Consider the following 12500-nt stretch of genomic DNA (forward strand, 5'->3'; position numbering starts at 1 on the left):
ATAAAAAAAGACTGGCGAGCGACTCGTGTCGAGGCGACTCACGGAGTACAGCGTGGACGAGGCTCATGAGTCGCCGCATGAGTCGCCTGGTGGTGGTGTGGACGCATCCTCCAGGCATTGTCAGCAATCCTTATATCACACTGCTGGCCACGCACACGGCTGCAGTCACTCGGCCCCGGCGTGTGCCAGACAAACAGCAACACAACTCTCCCTCGTCACCTCAGCCCAACACGCGGGTTCATTTTTTTTTTTTATACTTGGGGCGTAATATTTCGGTGGGGCCGGGGGGGGGGGGGGGCGATATTCCCCGAAATGTTTTTACATCGGCCTCAAAATACCCTTACAAGGGCTTATTTTTTAAGAAAAAAAATCCCAAAACTGTGGATGCTTGCCTCCATGCCCCCCCCCCCACACCCACACCTAGCCACTGGCCCGGAACACTGCTAAGATTACGGGCCTGTTGTGGATGTGATCATTTACAGTGGAGAAATGTAAGTACATGCATTACACGAATGACAGAAAACAGAACCTAAAAGAAAAAGGAGGCAAGAAATAAATATGAAACTAAGCCGTTGCCGAGATCGTGTTGGCCGAACCCTCGGGGCCGGTGTGTGCGTGTGTGTGTGTGTGTGTGGACGGCAGGCAGCGAGCAGGCCATGTCTGGGCGTGTGCTGTGGGCGTGTGGGCGGCGGGGGCTGTGGGCGGCCAGGACGCTGGGCCGCGGCTACCACTCAGACACGGCCAACGTGATAGGGTCAGCGCCGGACAGGTCAGCACAGGAGTTCCAGGTGAGGGGCGAGAGGTCATTAGCTTGTCTCGGGGCAGCCGGCCAGGGTGAACACACGGGCGGCGGTGGGTGTGAGGTTATCAGGGAGGCTGAGTGTGTGTGTGTGTGTGTGTGTGTGTGTGGGGTACTTAGGGAGGCTGTCTTTGCTTGGGGCTGTCCCTGTTGCCTGCCGGCCTTGTTTTCATATGTGGCTCAGAGCGTCAACACTCAACACCTGGCCGGTGTCTTGATAGCAGGCAATTTTTTCATATTTTGTTATTGTTGTTGAGAGCAAGGCGTGGCACCGCAGGGGTTGGCACTCACATGGCAGGCACCACACAGCCAGTGGAGGAGCTTGCTGTAACTTTGAGGTTACTCGTAAATTATTAATCCAGTATAAATATGCCAGAATATCACACTAAAACTACAAGGCCTTGTTATTACTTTTAAGTTATTACCATGTTCACTGCTTGAATACAATGCTATTATTGCAAAGAAACAAAATCCCTCAGAAGTCTGCAGGCTTTAATTAGGGCTGGTGATTGTGTTGATGTGAGAGTAATACATTCTGCATTAGTGCATCTACGTGTCAGTAGGGGTGGTCAGAGAGCAGTGATGACTTCCATGAAGTGTTGGCTGCTGGCCATAGTGCAAAGCTTGTTGTGGATGTGGTGGGTGTGAGGTGTCTGATATAGGTGCCCGGGTCACTGGTGGTGGGTGTGAGGTGTCTGATATAGGTGCCCGGGCCACTGGTGGTGGGTGTGAGGTGTCTGATATAGGTGCCCGGGCCACTGGTGGTGGGTGTGAGGTGTCTGATATAGGTGCCCGGGCCACTGGTGGTGGGTGTGAGGTGTCTGATATAAGTGCCCGGGCCACTGGTGGTGGGTGTGAGGTGTCTGATATAGGTGCCCAGGCCACTGGTGGTGGGTGTGAGGTGTCTGATATAGGTGCCCGGGTCACTGGTGGTGGGTGTGAGGTGTCTGATATAGGTGCCCGGGCCACTGGTGGTGAACCTGTAAACCTTCCATCACAATCGTCTTGTCCTGACAAGGCCTGAGTAACATTGACAAGTTGTGGATGATAGGGGCGGCATAGGGTGGCTCTGTATGAAAGCTTCCATTGGCAACAGTGCTTTTCAGTGAATGACAGTGGTGCAATTTTGGGATTTTTTTTCCTTAAAAAAATAAGCCCTTTTAAGGGTATTTTGAGGCTGATATAGAAAACATTGGGGACTACAGCCCCCATGGCCCCACCAAAATTACGTCCCAAGTAGAAGAAAATGAGTGTAGGGATGAGGTGAGAGTGAGATGAGGAAAAGTGTGTATTGCTATTTGTCTGGCAAATGCAGCACCTGCCGGGGCTGAGTGATTGGAGGACCAACAGCCGTGTGGCTGTGTTAAGAATTTTTGAGAATGCCTGGAGGATGTGAATAAGAGAGGAAGAGAGGCAGCCACCATCAGACCCGGTTGAGCCACCAGGCAACCACAGTGACCTTACATGAGAGGCATCCTTGAAAACTATGGGAAGTAACTATTGGCCTTGTGAAAGCTGTCTAAGTTTGCCATAGTCCCCCTGCGTTAACCCACCCCCTCAAGCCCACCCCAGTGCATGAAGTTGGCTTACCCTAGTCCCTTAAACTTACCTCAGTCCCTCAAGCTTATTACAGTCCCTCAAGTTTACCACAGTACATCAAGTTAGCTTACCCTAGTCCCTCAAGCTTACCACAGTATATCAAGTTAGCTTACCCTAGTCCCTCAAGCTTACCCCACCACATCAGTTCCCTTACCTCTGTCCCTTAAGCTTCTTCCCACCCCTCTAACCCCTCCCCCGTGCTGCAGGAGAATGAGGCGCGCATGCAGGCCCTGGTGGATGAGCTGCAGGGGCGGGTGCAGGCGGTGACGCAGGGCGGAGGGGAGAAGGCCATCACCAGACACAAGAGTAAAGGTACGGTACACATAAACAAACCCTAGAAAGATTGTTATTATTATTATTATTATTATTATTGAGATCCTTGAATTGGCATAAAGGGAAAATAAGACAAATGCTATAGACAGTTAAGTAAAGGGAAGGATAAAAAAGAAAGGAACAAAAAACAATACCAAAAAATTACTTTAGAAAATTACTTCAAACCAAAAATCACCCCAGAAAATGACATTATTATTATTAGTGTTTGTATTCGTATTAGTATTGGTATTATTATTATTATTATTATTATTATTATTATTATTATTATTATTATTATTATTATTGAGATCGGTGAATTGGCATAAAGGTAAAATAAGACAAATGCTATAGACAGTTAAGTAAGAGGAAGAATATAAAATGAAAGGGACAAAAAGTTACCAAAAAATTACTCTAGAAAATTACTTTGAACCAAAAATCAAACCAAAAAAAATATTAAACACAAAAATTATTAACCCCCCAAAAAATCAAGTAAAACCAAAAAAAATACACCCCAAAAATTGAACCCTAGAATTAAGTTTAAAAAAATCACTTAAACCAAAAAAAATCACCCTTGAACCTTATTTCCAAACCTTCAAAAATCACCTTAGAGGATTAGTAATCTCCCTAGGACCCACCCATCACCCTACACTCACACCCTTCACCCAAACCCATCACCCTTCACACCCACCACCCATCCCTCATCACCTCCCCTGTCACCCTAACCTCCCATTCCCCCACAAGTAACCCTACGACTTACCCATCACCCCTCCCCCCTCACCCCAATGTCCATCCTTCCTCAGGCAAGCTGCTGGTGAGGGAGCGCATCACCACCCTGCTGGACCCTGGCACACCCTTCCTGGAGTTGTCGCAGATGGCAGGGTTCAAGCTCTACGGCAAGGAGGAGGTGCCAGCGGGGGGGATTGTGACGGGCATTGGCAGGGTGGCAGGGTGAGTGAAGGGAAGGGGAGAGGGGTGATTAGAGGGATGTGTGCCTTTGGAAGAAGAGGGAGAAAAGGAAGGAAGGAAAAGAAGGAAGTGAAGGAGAGGGGAGTGAGAGGGAAAGAGAAGGATATGGAGGAACAGGGAGGTAAGGGATAGTTGGAGAGGCATTTGCAGGGTGGCAGGGTGAGTGAAGGGGGAAAGAGGAAGGGATGATTGCCCATAATAATTGTAACACACCCACCCACATATCCACACCACACCCATTCCCACCCATTAACCCGGTAGCAGCGGGGATCATGTTTCTTAATGGTCCCTCCAAGCGAGAAAAATGAGAAAAAATCACCCCTCACACAAACCATTTCATAATATATATCAAAGCATTTGTGATCAGATTATGTATCATCTATTTTGGGGGGCTTATATCATGGCACAAATTTGGCCCGTCGCTGCTACACGGTAAAGACATAAATTTGGCCCGTCACTGCTATTGGGTTAACCTAACTCAACCTAACCCATTTCCCCGTTCAATTCACATCCACATTCATCTCCCTCATGTCTGTCTATCTATCTATCTATCTATCTATCTCCTGACGCCCTACCCCCTCGCGTGAACTTCCTTCCAGGGGTTGGCTGCAGCAGAAGGGTGTCAATCTCCACATTCAATCCTGCTACATCCAACTCTCTCGCTCCAATACTCACTTTAGTGATCCACTTCACACCAACCGAGAGAGCCCGGGTTCGATTCCCGGGCGGAGTGGAAAAATTTGGGCGGCTTTTCCGATACCCTACACCCCTGTCCACCCAGCAGTGAATGGGTACCAGATATTAATCGGGGGTTGTGTCCCGTCTCCTGGGTCTGTTCCCTTCTCCTATAATTCCTTCCCCTTCTGTTTCTCTCCGGCATATGACCACAGATGTTGTGCCCACTAAACAAAACTTTCCTTTTTCCACTTCACGCCTGACACCCCAAATCTAACCCCACACCCCTAACCAACAGGGTCGAGTGCATGATCGTGGGGAATGACGCAACAGTGAAGGGCGGCTCATACTACCCCATTACCGTCAAGAAGCATCTCCGCGCGCAGGAGGTGGCGCGCGAGAACCATCTACCGTGTGTCTACCTGGTTGATTCCGGTGGCGCCAATCTCCCCCGGCAGGCAGACGTGTTCCCAGACCGAGACCACTTTGGGCGGATTTTCTACAACCAGGCGCAGATGTCCTCCCAAGGGATTAGCCAGGTGGGGAGATGAAGGGGAAGGATGGGAGGGGTGGGGAGAATATCACATGGGGAGAAAAGGAAGGGAGGGAGAGGAGAAGAGAAAGGGAGGGTTTGAGGTAAGGGATTTTGGGAGAAGGGAGAAAGAAAGGGAGGAAGGGAGAGGAGAAAGGAGTTAGTGGAAAGAAGATAGGTATGGAAGAAGAGGAAGAGGGTATGGGGAGAGGAGGAAAGGGGAGAGGAAAGATTGGAGGATAGAACTTGGGGAGAGAAAGGAAGGGAGAGAAGGGGAGGAAAGAAGGAAGATTGATATGGAAGAAGAGGAAGAGGGTATGGGGAGAGGAGGAAAGGGGAGAGAAAGGATTGGAGCATAACACTTGGGGAGAGAAAGAAAAAGGGACAGGAAAAAAACGAATTGAGTGATTATATACCTAAAAACATGCGATTCTTCTACCAAACACCCCTCGTATGTTAACCTCCCCACCCCCTCATATGTTAACCTCCCCACCCCTCTCCCCACTCCCCATTCTCCCCAGGTGGCAGTGGTGCTGGGGTCATGTACAGCTGGGGGGGCTTATGTTCCTGCAATGGCGGACGAGTCTGTGATCGTTCGAAAACAGGGCACCATCTTCCTGGCCGGCCCTCCCCTGGTGAAGGCTGCCACAGGGGAGGAGATCAGTGCGGAGGACCTAGGGGGTGCTGACCTCCACTGTGGGTGAGTACTGGGGTTATGGGGTGGGAATGGAGGGGGGTTAAAGGGGCGGAACTTATCTATTTTCAACTTAGCGAATGATGGATTGTAAGGTATTTAAGTTTGTATGGTAAATCTATCCCTCTTCTTCTCCCTCCTCTTCCTTCCTCCTCCTCCTCCTCCTCCTCCTCCTCTTTCCCCTCCAATACCCCCTTACCCAACCCATACTTCCCTCCCTCTTTCCCCACTCCATCTCCCTTCCTCTTCCACCTCTTCCCTCCTCCTCCTTCTCCTCCTCCTCCTCTTTCCCCTCCCTTTCTTCCCCTTTTCCCCAACACCCCTTCCTCTTTCCCCATCCCATCCCCCCCTCCTCTTTACCTCCTTCCCCCACCCCCTTCCCTTCCCATCACTCTCCTACCCCCTCCTCCCCACCCCCTCCCCTCCCTCCCCTTCCCCCTCTTCTCCCTACCCTTGTCACCTTGTTTCCCCACTCCCCTCTCTTCCCCTTCTCTTCCCACCCCCTCCTCCCCACCCCTTTCCCTTCTTCCACTGTCATGACCTCCCCTCGTCCCCCTCTCCTTCCCCCTTTCTCCCCACCCCCTTCCCTTCTTCAACTCCCACCCCCTCCCCTCCTTCCCACTCCCATCACCTTCCCCCTTCAACCTCATCTTCCTACCCTCATCAACTTCTTTCCTCACTCCCCCCCTCCCCCCCCACAGCAAGTCCGGGGTCACAGATCACTACGCGCTGGATGACACCCACGCCCTGCACCTCACCCGCCGGATCGTGCGCACACTCAACCGTACCAAGCAGCCGCAGGTACGCACACACACACACACACACACACACACACACATATATACAAACATTTTATTCTGTGTGTGTGTGAGAGAATGTTTTTGTTGACCATATTTTCCATTATTAAAAAAAAAAACTAAGAAAATAAAAGGAAATATAACCATCTCAAAAAAGCTTTATTTATAGATGTTTGACTAACCTCCCCCTTCCCCCCTTCCCCCAGGTGAGTCTCCCCCCCCAGGCCGAGGTGCGGGAGCCTCTCCACGACCCCCGCGACCTGTACGGCATCGTGGGAGATAACCTCAAGAGGACCTACGACGTGCGGGAGGTTGTGGCGCGCATTCTGGATGGCTCGGAGTTTGATGAATTTAAGGTGTGTGTGTGTGTGTGTGTGTGTGTGTGTGTGTGTGTGTGTGTGTGTGTTTTATTTAAAGAATCACATATATTTTCAGTTTCGTTATTTCATTTATGTTTTTGTTTTGTGTCATTTGTTCATCATTCTTTTTATTTCACTTGTTTCATATATGTTCATTACTTTTTTGTTTATGTAATTTTGTTTATTTGCTCGTTTTATGCATTTCTTCATAATTCTCCTTCACTTTTTCATTTTTTTTTCTATCTATATATACACCCCATTATCGTCCACCCATTATCACATTCTCACCCCCTTATCCTCCCCATTAACCCCTTCTTCCACCCCCAATAGGCGCGGTTCGGGGAGACGCTGGTATGTGGATTCGGGCGCCTGTTCGGATACCCGGTTGGCGTCATCGGGAACAACGGGGTGCTGTTCTCCGAGGCAGCGCAGAAGGGCACGCACTTTATACAACTCTGCTGCCAGCGCTCCATCCCCCTCGTCTTCCTGCAGAACATTACCGGTGAGAAGGAGTGGGGGGAGAGGGAAGGAAGGGAGGGAAGAGAAAGGAGAGGGAAGGAAGGGAAGGGAGAGAGAAGGAAGAGAAAGGAAAGGGAAGGAAAGGAAGGGAAGAGAAAGGAGAGGGAAGGAAGGGAAGGGAGAGAGAAGGAAGAGAAAGGAGAGGGAACGAAAGGAAGGGAAGAGAAAGGAGAGGGAAGGAAGGGGTAAGAGGAGGGAGGAAGATGAGGGACAGGCTAGTAGATGAGGAAAGGGATAGGGAGAGAGGTAGTTGGTGGGAGTTGAGGAGAGGTAAAGAGGTAAGCAGGAAGGAAGAAAAATGTAGAAAAAAAATGAAGAAAGAGAAAACAAGATACAGGGAAAGGGTGTTAGAGGGAGAGTGAAGGAGTAAGGAGAGAGAGGAAGAGAAGAGGTAGAAGATGAGGGGTAGATTTTATTGGTTGAGTTCAGGGGAGACATTTTTATTACAGTCAAGTCTCAAATACTGGAGCTTCACTTTACATTCATGAGAAATAAATATGAAAATTGTTGTAAAATATAAATTCTTAAGATTACGCATGTGTTTTTGACATTTATATTTCTTGATGTATTTTCTAATATAATTGTCTGTTTCTTTCTCTTCCTTCTTTTACTCTTTTCTTCATATTTTCATTCCTATCTTCCTTTCTCCCTTCCTTCCTTTCTTTCACACTCCATCCATTCCTCTTCCCTAACACCTCCTCCTCCTCCTCCTCCTCACTGTACCCTCTTACCCCTCCCCTTCTCCTCCTCCCAATAACCCTCCCCTCTCTCACAACCCTTCCCCTCTTTTCTTCCTTTCCCTTTTCCCCTCTCTCCCCCTTCCCCTCCCTATCTTCCTTTCTTCACCATTTCAATCCTCTTCCCTAACACCTCCAACACTCCCCACCCCAGGGTTCATGGTGGGGCGTGAGGCGGAGGCTGGGGGCATCGCCAAGAATGGGGCCAAGATGGTCATGGCCGTGTCCTGCGCTAACGTGCCCAAGCTTACCGTCATCATTGGGGGGTCATACGGCGCTGGCAACTATGGCATGTGTGGGCGGGCCTATGGGTAAGTGCGGGGGGAGGGGCATGTGTTATCTGTTCTGTATATGTGCGTCAGTGTGTTAGCTGTCTATGTGTTTGTATGTGTTTATGTTGCCAGTGGTATATGGCAGGGATTAGGTGGCAAAGAGTGCAGATGTGGAGTAGAGGACCTGGCAACAGTGCTCAGAAGGGAAAGACTCCGATGGTTTGGACATGTAAAGAGAGCAGGGGAGGACACAGTGCTGGGAGAGACTGGAGGTAGGAAACAGTGCTCAGAAGGGAAAGACTCCGATGGTTTGGACATGTAAAGAGAGCAGGGGAGGACACAGTGCTGGGAGATATTGGAGGTAGGAAACAGTGCTCAGAAGGGAAAGACTCCGATGGTTTGGACAAGGACACAGTGCTGGGAGATGACTGGAGGTAAAAGTGCTCAGAGGGAAAAGACTCCGATGGTTTGGACATGTAAGGAGAGCAGGGGAGGACACAGTGCTGGGAGAGACTGGAGGTGGAAACAGTGCTCAGAAGGAGGGACCCCGATGGTTTTGACATGTGAGGAAAGACTCCGATGGTTTGGACATGTAAAGAGAGCAGGGGAGGACACAGTGCTGGGAGAGACTGGAGGTAGGAAACAGTGCTCAGAAGGGAAAGACTCCGATGGTTTGGACATGTAAAGAGAGCAGGGGAGGACACAGTGCTGGGAGAGACTGGAGGTAGGAAACAGTGCTCAGAAGGGAAAGACTACGATGGTTTGGACATGTAAAGAGAGCAGGGAGGACACAGTGCTGGGAGAGACTGGAGGTAGGAAACAGTGCTCAGAAGGGAAAGACTCCGATGGTTTGGACATGTAAAGAGAGCAGGGGAGGACACAGTGCTGGGAGAGACTGGAGGTAGGAAACAGTGCTCAGAAGGGAAAGACTCCGATGGTTTGGACATGTAAAGAGAGCAGGGGAGGACACAGTGCTGGGAGAGACTGGAGGTAGGAAACAGTGCTCAGAAGGGAAAGACTCCGATGGTTTGGACATGTAAAGAGAGCAGGGGAGGACACAGTGCTGGGAGAGATTGGAGGTGGAAGGAAGGAGACCACTTGGCAGACCTAGGAAAACGCGGAGAAGGTGTACACAGGAAGACTTGGCAGTGATGGGATTGGACGAGCATCAGGCGGAAGACAGAGCGGAATGGAGGAGGGCCATAAATTAAATGATGACTATGATGATATTGGACTAAACAGGGACAGCAGTATTTATAAGTGACGTATTGATGTTTAATGTATATGTCGTATGTATAATGTATCTATTGCCTGGTTGACCTTCCCCCCTTCCCCCCCCTTCCCCCCCCAGGCCAAGGTTCCTCTATATGTGGCCGAACAGCAGGATCAGTGTGATGGGAGGGGAGCAGGCAGCAGGGGTGTTGGCTCAGATCACAGCAGAACAGCGGAAGAGGGAAGGGAAGCAGGTGAGGAAAGAGGAGGAGGAGGAGGAGGAGGAGGAGGAGGAGGAGAGATTGAGAGTAAGAGGATAGTTTTAGTAGGAGGAGGAAAAAGACAGAATGGAAAGGAGTTGTAAAAGAAGAGAGGAAGAGGAGGAGGAAGAGGAAGAAGAGGAGGAGGAGGAGAGATAGAGAGTAAGAGGTTTGTGTTAGTAGGAGGAGGAAGAAAGAAGAGGAAGGAGAGGAGAGAATCATGGTTGTAGGAGGAGGAAGAAGGAAGAGAAAGGGGTTGTAAAAGAAGAGAGGAAGGAGGAAGAAGAGGAGAAAAATAGTGTTAGTAGGAGAAGGAAGAAAGAAGAAGAGGAAGAAGGAGGAGGAGGAGGAAGACTGTTAGCAGGAGGAGAAGAAGAAGAGGAAGAAGAAGGAGGAGGAGGAGGAAGAAGAGGCAGAAGAAGACATTGTTAGCAGGAGGAGGAGGAGGAGGAAAAGAAGAAGAAGAAGAAGAGGAAGAAAAGAAGAAGGAGGAGGAAGAGAAAAAAATAACCTAACCAATTAACCACAAAAACTAACCCTTATCTTCCCCATTTTCTACAGTGGACACAAGAGGAAGAAGATGCACTTAAAAACCCCATTATCAAGAGGTTTGAGGCGGAGGGGTCACCTTACTATTCCAGCGCAAGGTAAGAGGGAAATGGGTAAATAGGGAAATGGGGGGGGGGGGCACTGGGCTAAAGGCAAATGGGGGAGATGGGGAAGCTAAGATTAGGGGAGGTATTGGATGTTAATGGGATAGTTAAGGGAGGTATGTAATTGGGTAGGTGGGAATTGAGGCTGTTGGTTAAGAGGTAATAGGGAAATGGGGAAGCTAAGTTAAGGGGAGGTATTTGAATGTAATTGGTTAGTTATGTCTAGGAAGGTAAGGGAAGGTATGTAATTGGGTAAGTGGGAGGGATCGAGGCTGTTGGTTATTAGGTAATAGGGAAATGGGGAAAATAGGTCAAGGTGTAATTGGGTAAGGAGAGGTATTTGAATGTAATTGGTTAGGTATGTCAAGGAAGGTAAGGGAAGGTATGTAATTGGGTAAGTGGGAGGGGAGGCAGTTGGTTATTGGGTAATAGGGAAATGGGGAAAATAGGTCAAGGTGTAATTGGTAAGGAGAGGTACCTGTTTGAATGTAATTGGTTAGTTATGTCAAGAAAGGTAAGGGAAGGTATGTAATTGGGTTAGTGGGAAGGGATCGAGGCTGTTGGTTATTAGGTAATAGGGAAATGGGGAAAATAGGTCAAGGTGTAATTGGTAAGGAGAGGTACCTATTTGAATGTAATTGGTTAGTTATGTCTAGGAAGGTAAGGGAAGGTATGTAATTGGGTAAGTGGGAGGGGAGGCTGTTGGTTAATGGGTAATAGGGAAATAGGTCAAGGTGTAATTGGGTAAGGAGAGGTATTTGAATGTAATTGGTTAGCTATGTCAAGGAAGGTAAGGGAAGGTATGTAATTGGGAGATAAGGTCAAGGCTTAATGGGTAATTGTAGGGTAAGGAGAGGTATTTAAAGGTAATTGGTGAGGGGTAAGGTAAGGTATGTAATGGGGTTAATAGGTAATGGGTAATGGGGTAGACATCATCCCTTAGGTAAATTAAGAACTCTCTCTCTCTCTCTCCTAATCATTCTCCCCATCTCCCTTTCTCTCTCCCCCAATTCTCCTCCCTCCCCTTCTCTCCCTTTCTCCCCCATACATCTTACCCAGTCTTCCCAACTTCCCTACGCACCCCAACCCCATTTCCTCTCCCCATTCCTTCCCCATTTCTCCCCATACTCACTCTCCCCTCTCCCCACAGACTCTGGGATGATGGTATAATTGATCCAGCCCAAACCCGTCAAGTTCTGGGGCTGTCGCTGTCGGCCGCCCTCAACGCTCCCATACCCAAGACAGACTTCGGGGTGTTCAGGATGTAATGGGTGATGGGTATGGGTAATAGGGGGAATGGGGGTGTCAGAATGGGTGTTTTTTTATTTTCGTTTTTTCTCTCCTTTTTTATTTATTTTTTATTTCATTTCCTCAACTTTCTTCTTCTCTCTTCCCCATTTCCATATCCCATTTTTTATCCCCATTTCCATATCCCATTTCTATATCCCCATTTCCTTTCCCCTTTTCATATTTCCTAACCAATTTCTTTTCCCCACTTCTCTTATCCCCATTTCCTATCCCCATTTCTCTTCCCCATTTCTATTTTCCTATTTCCTTCCCCCCCTTTCCATACTCCCAAAACTCCCATGTCTCCCCTGTTTCCTAACCAATTTATTTTCCCCATTTCCATACCCCATTTCCTTCCCCTATTTCGTTACTTCCCAAAAACCTCATGTCTCCTGAACACCCATTTCTGCCTAACCAATTTCTTTTCCTCATTCCTCTTCCCCATTTCTTTTCCCCATTTCCATATCCCATTTCTGTTTCCCCATTTCCTTCTCCTTTTTCCTTACTTCCCAAAAACCTCATGTCTCCTGAACACCTATTTCTGTTTTACCCTATTTCATAACCAATTTATTTTTCCCATTTCTTATCCCATTTCCACATCCCATCTCTATTTCCCCATTTCCTTCCCCTATTTCCTTACTTCCCAAAATCCCATGTCTCCTGCACACCTATTTTCCCCATTTCTCTTCCCCATTTCTTATCCCCATTTCCATATCCCATTTCTATTTCCCCATTTCCTTCCCCCCATTCCTTACTTCACAAAACCCCATGTCTCCTGCACACCTATTTCTTTTTTACCCAATTTCCAAACCAATTTATTTTACCCA

At 48.5% G+C, this 12500-nt stretch overlaps 1 protein-coding gene and 1 long non-coding RNA gene across 3 annotated transcripts in view; both read left to right on the top strand.

The window, feature by feature from the left end:
- Positions 1–598: 598 nt before the first annotated feature.
- LOC126987243 (methylcrotonoyl-CoA carboxylase beta chain, mitochondrial-like) overlaps positions 599–12500 on the top strand; it is a 12425-nt gene continuing 523 nt past the window's right edge. The window contains exons 1-12 of the mRNA XM_050844078.1: positions 599–788; positions 2605–2710; positions 3511–3658; positions 4650–4890; positions 5405–5583; positions 6279–6378; positions 6581–6730; positions 7064–7235; positions 8144–8300; positions 9613–9727; positions 10295–10380; positions 11537–12500. The exon at positions 11537–12500 is cut by the window's right edge and continues 523 nt beyond it. Of these exons, the coding sequence (XP_050700035.1) occupies positions 657–788; positions 2605–2710; positions 3511–3658; positions 4650–4890; positions 5405–5583; positions 6279–6378; positions 6581–6730; positions 7064–7235; positions 8144–8300; positions 9613–9727; positions 10295–10380; positions 11537–11654 (1704 nt within the window). The 5' untranslated portion in view covers positions 599–656 and the 3' untranslated portion in view covers positions 11655–12500. The remainder of the gene's footprint in view (positions 789–2604; positions 2711–3510; positions 3659–4649; positions 4891–5404; positions 5584–6278; positions 6379–6580; positions 6731–7063; positions 7236–8143; positions 8301–9612; positions 9728–10294; positions 10381–11536) is intronic.
- On the top strand, positions 8338–9334 carry LOC126987244 (uncharacterized). Of its 2 annotated transcripts, none has more exons than XR_007740457.1 (3): positions 8338–8533; positions 8897–8985; positions 9074–9334. It is a non-coding gene; the product is annotated as an uncharacterized LOC126987244 (long non-coding RNA). The 2 variants fall into 2 exon arrangements; XR_007740456.1 differs by lacking the exon at positions 8338–8533 and adding an exon at positions 8712–8780.

The sequence above is a fragment of the Eriocheir sinensis genome, chromosome 64 (assembly GCF_024679095.1).
Source record: "Eriocheir sinensis breed Jianghai 21 chromosome 64, ASM2467909v1, whole genome shotgun sequence".
Classification (NCBI taxonomy): Eukaryota; Metazoa; Arthropoda; class Malacostraca; order Decapoda; family Varunidae; genus Eriocheir; species Eriocheir sinensis.